This window comes from Carcharodon carcharias, chromosome 21 (genome assembly GCF_017639515.1).
Source record: "Carcharodon carcharias isolate sCarCar2 chromosome 21, sCarCar2.pri, whole genome shotgun sequence".
In the NCBI taxonomy this organism is placed as follows: domain Eukaryota; kingdom Metazoa; phylum Chordata; class Chondrichthyes; order Lamniformes; family Lamnidae; genus Carcharodon; species Carcharodon carcharias.
The window spans coordinates 51,954,207-51,971,941 of record NC_054487.1 but is presented as its reverse complement, the minus strand read 5'-3'; the positions used below and the strand labels follow the sequence as shown (position 1 = coordinate 51,971,941).

At 40.1% G+C, this 17,735-nt stretch overlaps 2 protein-coding genes across 9 annotated transcripts in view; one reads left to right on the top strand and one right to left on the bottom strand.

Moving 5' to 3' along the window:
• immp2l (inner mitochondrial membrane peptidase subunit 2) overlaps positions 1 to 17,735 on the top strand; it is a 660,141-nt gene that overhangs the window by 278,574 nt on the left and 363,832 nt on the right. The gene's annotated exons all lie outside the window — the stretch shown is intronic.
• On the bottom strand, positions 13,087 to 15,216 carry lrrn3a (leucine rich repeat neuronal 3a). The gene has a single exon (XM_041216419.1). It carries the CDS (start codon positions 15,214 to 15,216, stop codon positions 13,087 to 13,089), a length of 2,130 nt encoding a protein of 709 aa, XP_041072353.1.

Here is a 17,735-nt window from a genome sequence, read left to right as displayed (position 1 = left end):
ATTATAGCTCTGGATATCTGACCTTGTTTATTACTGTTGACATTTAAGATTTGAAATATTGCTTATTTGAAACTGTACTCTATTTTTGATGGCCACTCCAACACCTGGTTCAAAAATGATTTGAGCAAGGAATGCTCAAGATCACCCAATTATAGCCAATGGGGAACTGCAAGAAGATAGAAGGATGTAAAGGCTGGGCAGTTCAGAATGCGAGAACTTCAGAACCACACGATAACTAGGATTAGATAAGGAGAAAAGTCTGAACAAATGAAGCAAAGAGAATAAATAATAAAAGCTTGGGTAGAATTGCCCTGTGTACATGAGTAAGATCACATGGGGAAAAAAAAGGTAACAAAATGGTTTACTTGTGCTTTTTCTTGCTGCATTAAGTCAATGCATTTAGGATAAAAAAGAGCAGAAAGTGAGGTGTATGTATGTGGTCCAGCAATGTTGGATTCCTGCAGTGAAATAGGATGACTTGTTAAAAAACCTGACAGGATTTATCAAAATACTTGTTCCTTAAAATTATGTAGATCACTTTTCTTTTACTGTTGTGTTAAATATATTAACATGTGTTTACAAAACCTGTTTCACAGCTGTTCTGTGTAGGATAGGTGTAGGGGAGCAACTGATGAACTCATGGTTTCTGTGAATTAGCTGGAAATGTTATTAATACATGCTTTTCAGCTACTCAGCAATTACGAGGCTAAATTGAGTTGCTCAGTCTAGGAGTGCTCAATTAAATGAGAACCTGGTCCTTTCAATGATATTGCAAGGTATCATTTTTGTACACATTGTAGATTTCTCTGTGATCTCTTCCACGGGGTTGGGGGTGGGCAGTGAGGGTGTACGCTCGTGGCAATGGGCAGAACACATCCCCCAGCCCACCTTATCGAAGTAATCTGAGGCCTGACTCATTTTCATGGTTAGTGCTCATTAACATTCTGTTTACGAGTTGTTTGCTCATTTGGATCAAGTCATCTATCAGAGTAGACCAAAAATCTTGCAGCTCCATATGAAGCTTAGCCAGGTGTAAATACCTTAAGCAGTAGTGGAGGATTGGGCTTTAATACTTCACCTAAAACCACAAAAATAATTTACAAACTGTTTTTTTATGAACATATGAATTAGGAGCAGAGGTAGGTCATTCAGCCCCTCAAGCCTGTTCCACCATTCAACAAGATCATGGCTGATCTGATTGTGGCTTCAACTCCACATTCTGCCTACCCCCAATAACCTTTGACTCCCTTGTTAGTCAAGAATCTATCTACCTCTGCCTTCAAAATATTCAATTACCCTGCCTCTACCACTCCCAGGTGAAGAGGGTTCCAAAGACTTATGACCATCTGAGAGAAAAAATTGCCTCTTATCTCTGTCTTAAACGAGAAACCTCTTATTTTGCTCCCTGAGGATATTATGTTTCAATAAGACCACCTCTCATTTTTCTACACTCCAATGGATACAGCCCCAGCCTATCCAACCTTTCCTCATAAGATTCCCCCTCCCCCTCCCAATCCCAGGTATCAGTCACGTGCACCTTCTCTGAACTGCTTCTAACACATTTATATCCTTTCTTAAGTAAGGAGACCCAAACTGAAAACAGTATTCTAGAGTCAGGCGATGTTATGTTGGTGAAAATAGGTGGTCTTAGTGATGCGAACATACGAATTAGGAGCAGGAGTAGGCCACTCAGCCCCTTGAGCCTGCTCTTCTATTCAATAAGATCGTGGCTGATTAGAATGTAACCCCAACCCCACATTCCTGGCATGAATATGAGGTTGGAAGCTCTTTTCAGTGTCAGAGAAGTTGGAACAAGTTGACATTAGTTTGGCATAAATGCTGCACTGTTATTTTCATGTGTTACTGCCTTGTTCCTACCCAGCTAAGGGGAAAAAATTTAGCCCTTTTGGTTGAGACTTGTAAAAATGAAATGTTTTGCTAAGCTTTTAGTTTTCATATATTGTACCTGTTTGTAAAAATTTCTGGAGAATTCAGTGCTACGTTTTGTAGAATTATATTTTTGAAGCATAGAGCCCAGTTTTCAGAAATCCCTCTAAAGAATACTTTATAGTACATATATCATGCCAGTGATGCAGCTTTTTTTCTCTTTGACTATTAGGTGTTCACCCATCAGGAAAAGAGGTTTTTAGCTGCAGCTGGCTGTTCTAATACACCTCTTAGTCATTGTTAGTGGAGAGGCATTGGCAGGGTAATTTGCCAATTCTTTTAGCTGGGCATAATATATTCAAGAAGCTGAAGAATGAAATAAATTGTGATATATGAACATGTTACTTAAAAGTAAAAATCTATATTACATTACAACTAAGAGTATATAGAATTAGTGTAAATCCAGTGCTGGCACCCAACCTTACTCAATAACACTGAATGTTTTGGGGATATCCTTTAAAAACAGTTTTGAAGACATGAATATTGCACATTAAAACAAAAAAGTAATGTTCTTGTTCAATAACTCATTCACGTGAGCAAGAATCTTCCCATTTTCAATGTATCATCCACAGCTGAAAATTAGGTTGTGACTTTTGGCTAAAGGTTACCCAGAATGTTCCATCATTGCTATTTGTGGGAAAGCAGCCTGCCACCTCCTTCAGTGGCTTAGTGAAGATTAGGAATTTAGTAGAAAGTGAATTACTGGCGTAATTAGACATTTTGTGGTTAAGCTTATTAGTAAGTCATTCTGCTGGGCGAATAGGCTGACTTTCCAAATTGCAATTTTACACAAGTTGAGACATTTAAATGAAATCCAATTCTGCATACTTCAGATGCTAAGAGGTGAGCAGAATATTCCTCTGCATTATAGTGTATCCAGAAACTGAAGTGCAGATTTAAATATTAGGCCTATTCGATAGGCATATAGAAGCAAAAATGTTGCTGGTACAAATGTCTACTACGTAAGATCTTATTGTATGATAGGAAGACCTAACTTTTGAGTGTTATGGAGCAGTGATTAATGATAGTCAATACAATAATCTCAAAATTCATAGAAGAAAAATTACCATAGATTGTGGCATATAAGTTGACTTTTGAAGCTTTGAGAAATCCTTCAAAAATGGTGATCAACCTATACACTGAGTATAAAATGTGAACAGCAGGTGTTGGTGCAGAAGGACCCACTTCTGTTCATCGGTCACCTTGTGTGGCCTTCTTTATTTGGGCATGTATTACATTCCTGCACATCATCTTGGCAACAGGGCCTGTATCACTTGCTTGATCCCATGCACTGACATAAACCTAAATATGTATCTCTGAGATACAAAATTGAGGCCAACTCCTAATGCGAGTATAGCCCTAAACATGCAATTATTAGCTGAGAAATAGGGGGTCATCATGTATGCTGAGTATAGGCCTAAACATGCATTTTAGTGCAGAAAAAATGGTGTGATCTTATATGCTGGGTTGGCTTATACACCGTCATCTATGGTAAGATACCATGACAGTTGACCCTTGTGAATCTGCTGTTATAATTCCTCAACCTTTTAATTCACAACCTGTGTTCTTACAGATAAGTAGCTAATGATTTTTGGAACAAAGAATTTTAAGTACAATTTCTACTGCAGGTAATTACAGTACTGAACAATAACAAATAATACTGAGTTGAAATGCGATAAGGAACTTGTGATTCCTGTGCAATTCACCTATTTTTTGTTAACCAGTGAACTAAACAAATATGATTGCATAGATAATTAGATGAAGGGTAAGTGAAATATTTTCCATATTTTCTCCAGATGTTTCCTCAAAATGACAGTATACCATCAGTCACTGGTTTGCAATGGTTTCATGTCTTTTCTTCCCTAGTTTTAAAGAGGTGAACACAAGACTCTTAGAAATGTACATTGAAAACTTAAGTATGATTTCTTTTAAAAATTAAGCCCTTCCCCGGAAATTACATATTTTGTTTGACTCATATAATTGACTGAAAATCAGGGCCTTGTTCCTAATGAATAATTCAGACTACTCATTTGTGTAAGTAAATGTCATTTTGGGAAGGCATTGCATAACCTAGGTTTAGATCATGCTGAATCCATCAAACATCACTCATTTTATACATTAGGAACCAAAATAAAATTCCATAGTAACTGATCTGATGCTAGTAGAAAATATTGGCCTCCAATGAACTAGGGATAGCCTAATCAATTCCCAGGATTTGGTAAGAAATATTTTCTTCATTCGTCTTGATTTTTTTCTCTCCTTTTCTGGAATTGACTCATGCTGGATTATAGTTCCATCAATGCCAGCATATGACAGGACCTGTGCTGTGCTTGGAATGAGTTTGAGACTGCTGAGGCGACAATCATGTGTGTTTTTATATGTTGGTTAGTCTTCCGTGGAAATGTGCAGAGGCAAAAACAACACAAATCATTTTCTACTTGTGCCCCATTCTTACTATTTTAATCTGCCTCTGTGTCTTTGGGGGAGATTTTAACTCATCCACTTCCATGGAGTTATGTTTATCGCTGCTTTTTCTTTCTCTCTTTAAAACTTTCAAAAACTTTCTGTTGTTGCTGCAATATCTATTTGTTTCTAACTTTTGTTGCTACTTTAAGAAGCTCCTTTAATATTTGTGGGTGATGTAACACACTGGCATCTATGGAAGTATAACCCAGCAAAGGTCAACGCTGGGACAGGAGTGGAAAAAATTAGAAAAAATATATTTGATAAAAAGCTCTCCGAATAACATTAGTAATGCATTTTATGACCACTTAGAGAAAGGCATATAATTGGTATGCATTTGTCACAGCTTACCAATTTGATCCACTTTATTCAAGAGGTTAAAAGGTTAGTGGATGATGGTGACCCAGTAGACATTGTCTACGAGGACTTTTAGAAGGGTTTTGATAATCTATTGAATTAAAGATTATTTAATAGATAGAATTGTGGAATTATTGGTAACCTGCTGTGGTGGCCTGAGATTTGTTTGAATGCTTATTGTTTGTCAGTGGATTTGGAACTGCTTGGAAATTGGTTATTCATGGTGTCTCCCAGGGATTAATCACTGGCTAGGTCAACGTTTGTTGCCCATCCCTAATTGCCCTTGAGAAGGTGGCGGTGAGCTGCCTTCTCGAACCGCTGCAGTCCATGTAGTGTAGGTACACCCACAGTGCTGTTAGGGAGGGAGTTTCAGGATTTTGACCCAGTGACAGCGAACGAACGACTGCAATATATTTCCAAGTCAGGATGGTGAGTGGCTTGGAAGGGAACTTCCAGGTGGTGATGTTCCCATGCGTTTGCTGCCTTTGTCCTTCTGAATGATCATGGTTGTGGGTTTGAAAGGAGCTGTATAAGGAGCCTTGGTGAGTTTCTGCAGTGCATCTTGCAGATGGTACACACTGCTGCTACTATGCATCAGTGATGGAGGAAGTGAATGTTTGCGGATGGGGTGCCAATCAAGCTTTGTCCTGGATGGTGTCAATTTTCTTGAGTGTTGTTGGAGCTGCACTCATTCAGGCAAGTGAAGAATATTCCATCACACTCCTGACTTGTGCCTTGAAGATGGTGGACAGACTTTGGAGAGTCAGGAGGTGAGTTACTCACTGCAGGGTTCCTAGCCTCTGACCTGCTTTTGTAGCCACAGTATTTATATGGCCATTTGAGTTCAGTTTCTGGTTAATGGTAATCTCCTAGATGTTGATAGTGGGGGACTCAGCTGATTTGGTACATTCCTTCAAGTGAGAGCTGATTCTGCTTTTGGCTGGGGTGGAAATTATCTCATGTAAGATGTGTACTGTAACATAAATATAAAAGAACTTATTATTTTGGGGAATGTGTCTTAATGTTGCAAATGCTGTGACAATTGAGTGCATGCTTGAGCAGCTGATGATAATTTGGTAAAGTTTAGGGCCTTTATATATATATATCTGTGTGCTAGAGAGACTGTGCTTATGTTACACTGGGTTTTGTGAATAAGCCTCTGTTGAAGACCAACTGGGTCCAACTTCTTCCTTTACCAGATGCCTGCTCATTAGATTGACAATGTGCTTCGGACACCCCCAGTTAAAAACAAATCTGGTACCAATCATACTTATATCCTTTTTATGTGCTTAAAAGGAGGGAATGTTCAGTGTACCTACTGCTTAAATTGCAATTCTATGTCATACTTTCACCTCGCATTGATGTTTAAACGTATCAAGCTAGGACATGAACAAAAGATAGTGTTCTAGGTTGGCATGTATTCTTGGTCTCATTAGGATCCAAGTCTCAACTTGAAAGGTGAAAGTTTAAGGAATGGAGAATAAGGCAAACTTGAGTTCTCTGAAACTGTCAGCTTTCCCTGTCATTACCCATGTGAAACTGACCTCAACTTCAGGATGTTGAGCATGTGCAGATCAGCACAGAATTCCTGATGTTACAATCTGCCACTTGATGCTCCATCAAAGGATGTGCTATGCACCCCATCCTCTCCCTCCTGCCAGAACCAGCAATCATTGAAATCAACAAGGACTTTAACTTGCCCGCTCCCGCATTGCTGTTAGAAATCTCTTGTTTGCTAAGTTCAGGTTTCCACCCCTGCCACAGTATCAAACAGCTCTTATCAAAGTCACAAATGTGACAAAGGTAAACTTCTCCTTCTCATCCTTCTCAGCCTGTCTGCAGCCTTTGACATGGTTAACCACACAATCTTCCTCCAACACCTCCCCACTGTCATCCAGCTAAGTGGGACTGGTCTCATGTGGTTCTATTCTTACCTACCTAATCATTGCCAGGGAATCACCTGAAATGGCTTCTCTTCCTGCTTCCACACCTGTACCTCTGGTGTCCGCCAAGGATCTAAGTTGGCCCCCTCCGATTTCTCATCTACATGCTTCTCCTTGGTAACATCGTTCGAAGGCACAGTGTTAGTTTTCACATATATGCTGATGACACTCGGCTCAAGCTCTTGACTCCTCCACTGTTGCTAAATTATCAGAGACTGCCTTTCTGACATCCAATACTGAAATTTCCTCGAATTGAATATTGGAAAGACTAAAGGCATTGTTTACAGTCCCTGCTCTTAAGTCCATTCCCTAGCTACTAACTTCATCCCTCGCCCTAGCAACAGTCTGAGATTAAGCCGGACTGTTTGCAATCTTGGTGTTACTTTTGACTCAAATATTCCATTGCACTGCTGGCTGCTCTCCCATGTTCTACCCTTCGTAAACTGAAGTCATCCAAAACTCTGCTACCCTTAACTCACAGCAAGTTCCATTCCCCTATCACCCCTGTGCTTACTGACCTACATTGACTCACTGTCAAGCAACATTTTGATTTTAAAGTTCTCATCCTTGTTTTCAAATCTCTCCATTGCCTTGTCCCTCCTGATTTGTGTAATCTCCTCCAAAATCACAAACCTCAAAGGCATCTGAACTCCTCTGATTCTGGCCTTTTGAGCATTCCAAATTATAATTGGAAGTGGTGGCATAGTGGTATTGCCACTGGACTAGTAATCCAGAGACCCAGGGTAATGCTCCGGGTCCGGGGTTTTAATCCATTCATGCAGATGACAAAATTTGAATTCAATAAAAATCTGGAATTAAAAGTCTAATGATGACCATGAAACCATTGTCGATTGTTGTAAAAACCCATTTGGTTCACTAATGTCCTTTAGGGAAGGATATCTGCCATCCTTACCTGGTCTGACCTACATGTGACTCCAGGCCCACAGCAATGCCCCCTGAACAAGGGAAATTAGGAATGGACAATAGATGCTGGCCTAGCCAGCGATGCCCACATCTGGTGAATGAATACATATACTAAAAAAATTGCTCCACCCTTCAATTGCCTATGCTCAAGCTCTGGAATTCCCTCCCATACCTCTCTAACTCGCTTTCCTCTTTTAAGACTCTTCCTAAAACCCAGCTCTTTGACCAAGCTTTTGGTTATCTGACTGAATATCCCCTTATGTGGTTCGGTGTCATCAGGGTCTGGGAAAGGGGGATGCACAGGGTGCAAAACACCAGGAGATGGGGCCTGGGTACTTTGTCATAAATGGAGTTCTCGTTATTATCCAGACCAAGCAGTGAGAGTTGATCCAGGGCGATCTGCAGCATGTCTCCTCCTCCTCTCCCATTTTATTGTTGCTGCTGCCAAGGTTCCGTTTCATGTTGGTGAAGAACAATCTTGGCATTAAAGGGGAAAGAGAGAGAGGGAGAGGGGCTAAGCTCAAGAGAAGCAGGAAGGGATCAGACAAAAGCAAACAGGAGGTGTGGATATAGGCGGAGAGAAAGGGAGGGGAGTGGGGGACAGTGCAGGAGGAGAGGGGGAAAGGGAACGAGGCGAGAGTCTGATTGAAGCAGCGCAGGAAAGGCTCCCCAGGTGTGAGCCTGAACCCGAGGCAGTGGCCAGTCCTGGTGCCAATGGACCCCCCAGTGCTTTTGTCATCTTGTCCTAGTGGGAAGTGAAGGCTGTGAGCGAAGGCTATGGAGTGGGGACCCAGAGCTGGTTTGTCAAGGTGGCTGGGGAGTGATGTTTTTGTATCATATATATATATTATATATCCTCTTCCTTCCTTGTCTCTGTCCCCAGCCAGCAGCAGGGTAAGGCTCCGCCTGGCTCAATAACTAGCTTCCCTCTCTCACTCTTTGAGTAATGCAGCCCCACAACATCAGCCATATGTGGCAGTATCAGTGGGCAGAAGTGAAGTGGCGAGAGGTCTCATTGACTGCTCCTGTCAGGGAGGGAGGAGGGACACAAGCACCAGCAAATGAATGGGACCATCCCCTCTCCTAATGCCCTTCCTCTCTCCCTCCATCCCTCCCTTCTACAACTCTCCAATTAAGAAACAACGTGAGCTGCATCATGGAGACTGTCTTCATTTTTATACAGAACAGGTAGTTGAAATATATAAAACAAAACCTGATGGGCTTTCTTACAACCTGGGTTGCAAGTATTGAATCTTTCGCTGCCGCCAGTGCAGATCTTGATGGTAGTAGCAAATATTCAAATGAGAACTTTGAAGGCCCAAGTAGAGGAGGGTTCCATGTGAACAGCAGTTGAACCTGGGTCAGTCAGTCCTAAGAGATAGGCGAACGCCCAATTATGAATTTACTGTGTATATGGCATTGTTGACGACCCCTTCCCTTACTTTACTATCAAGCAGCACTTGCTTAGCAATAACCTGCTCTCTGATGCCCAGTTTAGGTTCTGCCAGGGCCACTCAGCTCCTGACCTCATTAGAGCCTTGGTTCAAACATGGACAAAGAGCTGAATCCCCGAGGTGAGGTGAGAGTGACTGCCCTTGACATTGAGGCCCATTTGACTGAGTGTGGCATGAAGGAGCCCGAGCAAAACTGGAGACAATGGGAATCAGGGGGACAAACTCTCCATTGCTTGGAATCATATCTAACACAAAGGAAGATGGTTGTGGTTGTTGGAGGCCAATCATCTCAGCTCCAGGACATCACTGAAGGAGTTCCTCAGGGGAGCATCCAAGGCCCAACCATCTTCAGCTGTTTCATCAATGACCTTCCTTCCATCATAAGTTCAGAAGTGGGGATGTTTGCTGATTATTGTACAATGTTCAACACCATTGGCGACTCCTCAGATACTGAAGCAGTCCATGTCCAAATGCAGCAAGACCTGGACACTATCCAGGCTTGACCTGACAAGTGGCAAGTAACATTCGTGCCACACAAGTGCCAGGCAATGACTATCCCCAACAAGAGAGAATCTAACCATAGTCCCTTGACATTCAATGGCATTACCATCACCAAATCCCCCACTATCAACATTCTGAGGGTTACTATTGACCAGAAACTGAACTGGGCTAGTCATATAAATACTTTGGCTACAAGAGCAGGTCAGAAGCTAGGAATCCTGCGATGAGTAACTCACCTCCTGATTCCCTAAAGCCTGCCCACCATCTGCAAGCCAAAGTCAGGAATGTGATGGAGTACTCCCTACTTGCTTAGATGAGTGCATCTCCCACAACACTCAAGAAACTTGACACCATCCAGGGCAAAGCAGCTCGCTTGATTGGCACCACATCCACAAACATTCACCCCCTCCGATGCACAGTAGCAGCAGTGCTTATTATCTGCAATATGTAATGCAGAAATTCACCAAGGCTTCTTGGACACCACCTTCCAAACCCACAACCACTACCATTCAGAAAGATAAGGGCGGCAGATAGATGAGAACATCACCACCTGGAAGTTTCCCTCCAAGTCATTCACTATCCTGAATCACCGTTCCTTCACTGTTGCTGGGTCAAAATTCTGGAACTCCCTTCCTAACAGCACTGTTACCTACACCACGTGGACTGCAGTGGTTCAGGAAGGCAGCTCACTCACCTTCTCTAGGGCAACTAGTGATGGGCAATAAATGCTGGCTCAGCCAGCAAAACCCACATCCCTTGAATGAATTAAAAAAAGGCACAATGTGAAGAATATGTTAATGAGGCAGTCACAGAAATCAATGTTAATGTCTGCACAGTGTTATAAATAGCTGTTCAATTAACAATATTGCATGATGATTTAGATAAAATTTGTACCCTCTGGTTTGTTTAATAGTGGCAGTGAGAGCACCTATAGGGTGCATGCAAACTAATACTGCATTATATTGTTGTTGCTCTTAACATTAATGACCCATGCTGCATACATCGGATGATATTTCTAACCAGATGCCCATAATGTTTGTTATCATTTTACTAGGACCTTTCTGTGATTGTTTGGTGAATTGATTGATGAATCTTGAAAGAAAAATAATATGCATGTTTGAGAGGGAAGGTTAAGGGTGTGTGTTGGAGATAAGGGGCACAGAAATGGGAGAAGTACCAAGGCCCCTGATTTCTCTCTTGGGCCCTGTGTGTTGTACTTTATTTTATAATACTCCTGTGTAGCACCTTGGGACGTTTCATTACATTAAAGGTGCAATATAAATATAAGTTGTTGTTGAGATAACAGCGATGTAATTAATAAAATTTAATGAACAACAGAACTGGCTTGAAAAAATAATTTATATTCATGGAGTGTTGTTAAATGATTGATTCAATTTTAAAGATTTTTTTCAGAATAGTTTATCTTTTTTCTTCAACTCATGTGTAAGCTCCAAGCATTTAGCTACTCTATGTAAATTTAAAAAAAATATATATTTTATTGCTTTTTGTTTCCTGCTTGGATGGCTGTGAAAATGGTTTAATGTGATTGGCTGCTAGGTCAGTTTCATGCCATCACTGCAGCTACGGGTTGGGAATTCTCCAGTAAAAACATTGCAATCAATTGCAGTATAACTGCACAGAAATAAAGGTGAAAGTCTCGCCAGAGATCTCAGCAAGACCTACTTCGAGGTCAGCAGTAAACCTCCATGCTTCGTTGCTGACCACAAACTCCAGGCTTTTCTGTTCATGACAATCAAAGCCGAGATTTTCCAGCTCTGTCATGGCTGGACCTGCTGTGGGAGATTCGGTGGCCCAGCCAAAGGTCTATTGACTTTTGGCAGGACTGGACCATCCTGACAGCGAGCGGGGCCAGAACATTCCACCCAAAATTACAAATAGAATTTACATGAGCTTTGTTCATTTCATTTTTATAAACCAAATGTATGAATTTTTGTGAATTAGATCTTATTGCAAATATAAATCTTTGGTAATTTGAAGTGATTGTCATAGAATATTTTTACTGCCTTATCCTGTTTCACTCATAAAAGATGCATCCAGCAGAGGGCATTTTGTAGCTTTTGAACTTTGCTATTAATGGCTACTAAATGCAAGTGAGAATGAGGGGAGAATGTAAGATACATGAGCAAGTTCCTGCTGACCTGTTCAGTACCTGCATTGTAAGAGGCTGTATTTCAAATCTCTTGCCTTTGACAAATGGCTCAGTGCTGAAAGCTTTGTCCAAGGTGCTGAAATTTGTGGTGATGCATGAGCAGGTCTACCTGATAAATTCTCGTGTCACATTGTGTGTGATGGTGATTTATCAATTTTGTGATTTTTTTTTGGGTGCAAAAAAGACATTAGCATTGTAAAGATACAAATCTTCAGTATTACTGGATATTTTGGGAGCTGCTTCCTCATATTACTTAAGTTTTCATGTCTTTAAAAATGCATCGGTTCTCCAAATGGGGGAATAAAAATGCCCTGACTATAAAAACGATAAGACAAAAATTCAATGTCAGATGTTGAAGATGAAATTTATGAAATCTTGTACTTTTGTAAAAGCAATGACTTAACAGGGCATGATAGCGCTGCTGTTTTAGTTTATGCACCATAAAGTGAATAAAGCTCAAATTGGTTTGAAATGTGGTTGAACTGCAGTTAATGAAAAAATTATGCGCCTCATCTCACCTGAACAATAAATAAAAACGTCCACAAATCAGACACTGGTGCAGAGCTATCTGCTACTCATGTGAAACTGAAATTCATGTTTATCTCTTTTATATTCATTTAAAAAAATAGACTTCTTGTTGTTACTGGCAACACATTTCCAGTTCAGAAAAATATTGTAACACTTGAATTTAAAAGGGAACCAGACATAATTGTGAGTTTATTCAAAAGTGTTAATTTTGTTTCCAAAAAAATCCATTTCACATACTTTTTACTCACCGTGTGATCTAGTCTAACGGATTGCATCCATTCAATAACACCACATGTGGCATTCTATTTTTGACTGCCCAGCTTCTAAACAAATGCCAGCTAAAGTATTGTGTAAAACAGGACAGGAGGTATTGCTCGGAGACCACTATTACAGTCCACTACTGTTACACATTACATAGTTAAATACAGGAAAAATATTTTTAACCTTCACCTAGCATCAGTGTGCCATTGTACCATCATATCTTTTGTCTGCAGAGAGCAGTTTAACATTGACAGAGTGGATGTTAGGTTGTTACAACTCAGATTGGCTGGTGATTGTTTCTTTTTAAAGATGTCATTCTTAAAGGCACACTCTCACCAATCCACATCTTTGAATTGTCTTAATTAGTATTAGTGTATGTCTGTCCATCATACAACAAATGTACTGTACAGGAGAGGGTTTTCCTCCCCATTTCCTGTAAGCAGGGCCTGTGCTTTTATCTTCTTTTTTTGTACCCAACATTTAAAAGCAGACCAGTTGTAACTGGCTTATTTTTTACATTTTGTTTTACAAAAAAGTTTTATGAACAGCTTGCTGATACATCTATTACAGTGGCTTTAACTTCCAGTGGCCCATTCTTCAGTTTTGCTGTGTTCCAAAGATTGATGATAGGAGGGTAAAAGTTGTTTGATGGAAATGTTGCTTTATTCAGCATGTACTTTTCCAAACAGCTGTGGTTGGAATTACACTTCATCTTCCAAGTCACATAAGAGTAGAGACTTGTCATGCTAATGACACCAAAGACTGCACCAAAGACAGCCACAAGTGCTGAGATTGTAGTTTGTCCACTTGACTTTACAGCTAGGTCTAAACCATTTGTTGTGACATTGACACATTTCTTTTCAGTTTGTTGATGAATGCTCGCTACATGAACACATACCTCATACTCAGTTGATGGGTTCAGATGTGTTATGTTATATATATGCATATCTGTTGGAACTCTGACTGTATAAGTAAGTTGGGAGTTGTCAGAATTTGTTTTGGCAGACCATTTAATATTTGATGACACACTGTTTGAAACAGCCTTCCAGGACACTAGGATAGAATGTGATGTCACTTCTTTTATTCTGATATTCAGTGATTCATTCATGGATTGTGCAAATGATCCATTCACTGTTATAACAACTGTTTTCAAATCTGCTCCAACCAGATTGTGGGCTACGCAAGTGTACAAGCCTGCTTCCTTGTTGCTTATATTAAATAAATCCAATGTTCCTTCAAGGTATATGCTATATTTATCAGTTGCAGTGTTAGGTAGAAGTTTATTGCCAGATGGTGTGATCCAGTAGATTTCAGGCTCTGGCTGTCCTGTAGCTCGACAGTGAAGAGATGCTGAGCTCCCACTGTTTAAATTTAGATCAGAAGGGAAACTTTCAGAAGCTATTAATGGAAGGCACATATCTGTCATTTCTCGAAAAGGAATCTCTCGGACATGCTGACCTTTAAATTCGGGTGGGTCGAAACAAAATAAAGATTGTAGTTCCATAAATCGAATATGCGTTTTATTCATGTTAATCCAGCGAATGACACAGTCACATCTGATTGGATTACTATGAATGCTGACTTCCTGCAGTTTAGGTAAAGATTCCACTGTGCCCCTGTAGAGAGCACTTAGTGCGTTGCTGTTAAGCATTAATGTTTCAAGTTGGGGAGCTCTGTAGAATGCATTTGGATGGATATATGATAGCTTTGGGTTGTTTGTAGCTTCAATTTTTGTTAGTTCAGGCAAATTATCAAGAGCAAGACAATCAATAGAAACCAGTTCTGCCATATTATTAATGCCCAGCTCTTTCAAGTGCAACATATTTTTGAAATCCCCTTGTCGTATTCTCTGAATAGGATTTTTATTCAAATCCAAGAATTTGAGATTGGGGACTTTCTGAAGAGCTGCATGGGGCACAGTGATAAGTCTGTTGTCATAAAAAGAGATGCTTTCTAAATTGTTTAGGCCAACTAAGGTATTGTCCCCCAATTCTGAGAGCTTAATGCCGGCTAAGACCAAACTACGTAGATTGATGAGAGGTTTGAAGCTCATATCTTGAATTTTAGTGATGGGATTTTCTCCTATTGTTAGAATCTCCAAGCTTGGGATAGCCTCAAACCAGTCACTTTTAATCATCGTCAATTGGTTAGAATTAAGATGCAATCTGAGAAGGTTATCAAGACCTATAAATGCTCCCATTGCAATGCTGGAAATCTGGTTATGATTAACATAGAGTTCCTGCAGGTTGCTAAGTCCAAGCAAACAGCTGTCAGGCAACTCAGTGAGCTTGTTTTCCTCCATGTGCAGTGACATTAGTTGAAGCATTTTTCCTAGGTTGATGTCACAGATTGCTAAAAAATTGTTTTGAGATAAGTCTATCTCTGTAAGATTGACCAAATAGTCTATTCTGTTCTCGATTTTTGAAATGTTGTTACTCTGTAGTAGCAAAACCTGTGTCTCAGCTGGTATTCTTTGTGGAAGTGAAACGAAGTTTAAATCATTGCAGTCTGTTGTAGGAGCTTCCATATAAATGGATCTTGGTGTGAACCACGGTCTGATTTCACAAATGCAGAACTTTGGACAATCCATATTTCTTCCGACTGTTTGCACTATTACAGAGACTGCAAGCCCAACAAAAAAACAGGCATTGAATGATGTGTTCTTCATCGTGGATTGGCTTCCTCTGCCCAAAAATAGGTGTTTAAAGATTCTGCAATTACTGTTATTAAGTTTAATCACCAGATAATTTGTTACCAAGCACTGCACATTTGCTGTCTCATATATTCCATGTGACTGGCAGATTTCTGTCCTTGAAAGGAAGGAGTAAGCTTTCAATTACCCTGTCCAAAGATGCCATGCATACTGAGCATATGAAGGCTGTTCTACCCTTGATGCAATGAAATTGATAAACTGGAATGGTAAAATATTTGCAGAATTTTATGCGAGATTATGCACTTCATTTATTCTTCTGTGGTCTGTCTATGTTTCCTGAACATCTTTTTAAATAGGCATTACAATTGCGTGGAATCACCTACAAAAAAAAAGAATTATTCATCAGACTATATACAATCATGTATCCATAAATTTACAAAGGCACCACAAGGTTCATTTGTGCTGAGTAAACACATACAGATATACTAATGCTGTAAGTTTTCAAAAAGGATGAAGTTCAAAAATGGTAAACAAAAGTAAATTCAGATGACTAATTAACCTTGACTCAATTAGCATTATTAACACTTCACAGACTTCAATGTTAACAAATACACTTTCAAATGTTCAAGATTGCGCACTGTAGTGTTGTAGAAAAATGCAGCTAAGCCTGCATCACCTTTTCCAGCATTTTATTACCCGTGAGGGGTCCATTGCTAATTCACTTTTGTAGTACATTCTGGGAAGGGTGGTTTTTGGGTAGCCAATATTGTTGAAGAGCTGCACTTTCATCAGAATTCTGGATTATAAAATAAGCGTTTACAAACCCAAAGTTTTGTCACAGAGAGGACAAATGTACCATTTTCTCTACTGTACATAATTATACATCAGAACATTTGGCAGAGGATTTTGTATTTCTCTAAACCATTGATTTTTTATAAAATAGAGTTCACTTTTGTAAAGTGATTTCTTGAGTGGCCTTTAGGAGTTCTGTGTAGCTGACTAGTTGCAACCTGGCAGGGACAGGGCAGCAGCGATGAATCAGTTTTATTCAAAGGTAAAAAGTGGAAGTTTTCCCACCCTGGGAAAATCACACTTCACTGCAGGCTGGTGTCACTGGCAGGCTCGTGACTCAGAAGTAAATCCACCTCCTGATTTCTGCTTCCAACAGGAAAATCTGGCCCTTATACTCTGACTGACGTGAAGGCACTGTATTTGCATGTTTTCATAATGAGAAATGCTTAAACAGAAAATGACATAAGCTTGTTGGCTTTGAAATAAGGTTTTGTAGCCTTAAAATAAGCTAGACCAAAACTCTGCTGCCCATATCCTAACTTGCACAGTCCCACCATCCTTCTGCTTGCTGATTTTTGCTTCTGGTCCTTGAGCACCTCCATATGAAAACACTAATCCTTGTGTTCAAATCCCTTCATGACTTAGTCCCATGCTATCTCTGTAACGTCCACCAGATTTAAAACTTTCCAAGATTTCTGCATTCCTACAATTCTGGCTTCTTATCCATACCCTTGTCCCTTTACCCCACCACTAGTAGCCAAACCTCCAGCTGCCTAGACTCTAGAATTCCATATATTCCCTCCAGAAGGAGAAGCGCTATCCACTTCGCTCTCCTCCTTACAATACCCATTAAAATGACCTCTTTCAACCAAGGTTTTGGTCACCTGTCCTATGTCTCATCCTTCGTTTGACCTAATGTCAGATTTTGTTTAATTACACTCCTCTAAGATGCCTTAGGATGATTATATTAAAAGTGCATGTTGTTGATTTATATGAACAGATATTTCCTCTTGTGGGAGACAATTTAAAAATAAGCGGTCTCCAATTTAAGATAGAAGATTAGGAGAATTTTTTCCTCTCACAGGGCCATTGGTATATAGAATTCCCTTCCATAGAGAGCAGTGGAGGGAGGGTCATTAAATATTTTTAAAGCTGAGTTAGATAGATTCTTAATTAACAACAAGGTCAAAAGTTACAGGGGGTAGACAGGAAAGTAGAATTGAGACTACAATCGGATCAGCCATGATTTTATCAGATGGCAGAGTAGGCTCGAGAGGCTGAATGGCCTACTCCTGCTCCTACTTCGTATGTTCGTATGAGTTCCAACATTCTGTCTACCTTTGATGTTGTGGAATGAGGGCTCCTCTCTGTGAAGGATCAAGCCTTATCCCAAGAATTAGAGAGAAAATGGGGTGACTAGCAAAAGGAGTCATGCAGCACTTAGGTTTAGCCTGAGAGTCAATTTATGTATCCATAGCTCTGGGAAGAAAAGAACATCTGGTTTCCTCTTGACTTATTACTTTTGAATCTACTGCCCTCCTGCCCCACACTGAAATTTAACAACAGAAACTTGTACTTATATTGCACTTCTAAGGTACAATATTTCTCAAAGTGCCTAACAGAGAAATAGCAAGAGGAAGGGACACTGAGCCATGAGATGGTGAGAGAAAGTTAGTTCAATAAGATGAACTTTAAGTAGGCTTAATTGTTGGAAGAAGTTGCAGAGGTAGGAAGATACGAGA

Bases quoted from the DNA above. Each gene is read 5' to 3' on its own strand.
- lrrn3a (XM_041216419.1), bottom strand. From the start codon at position 15,216: ATGAAGAACACATCATTCAATGCCTGTTTTTTTGTTGGGCTTGCAGTC.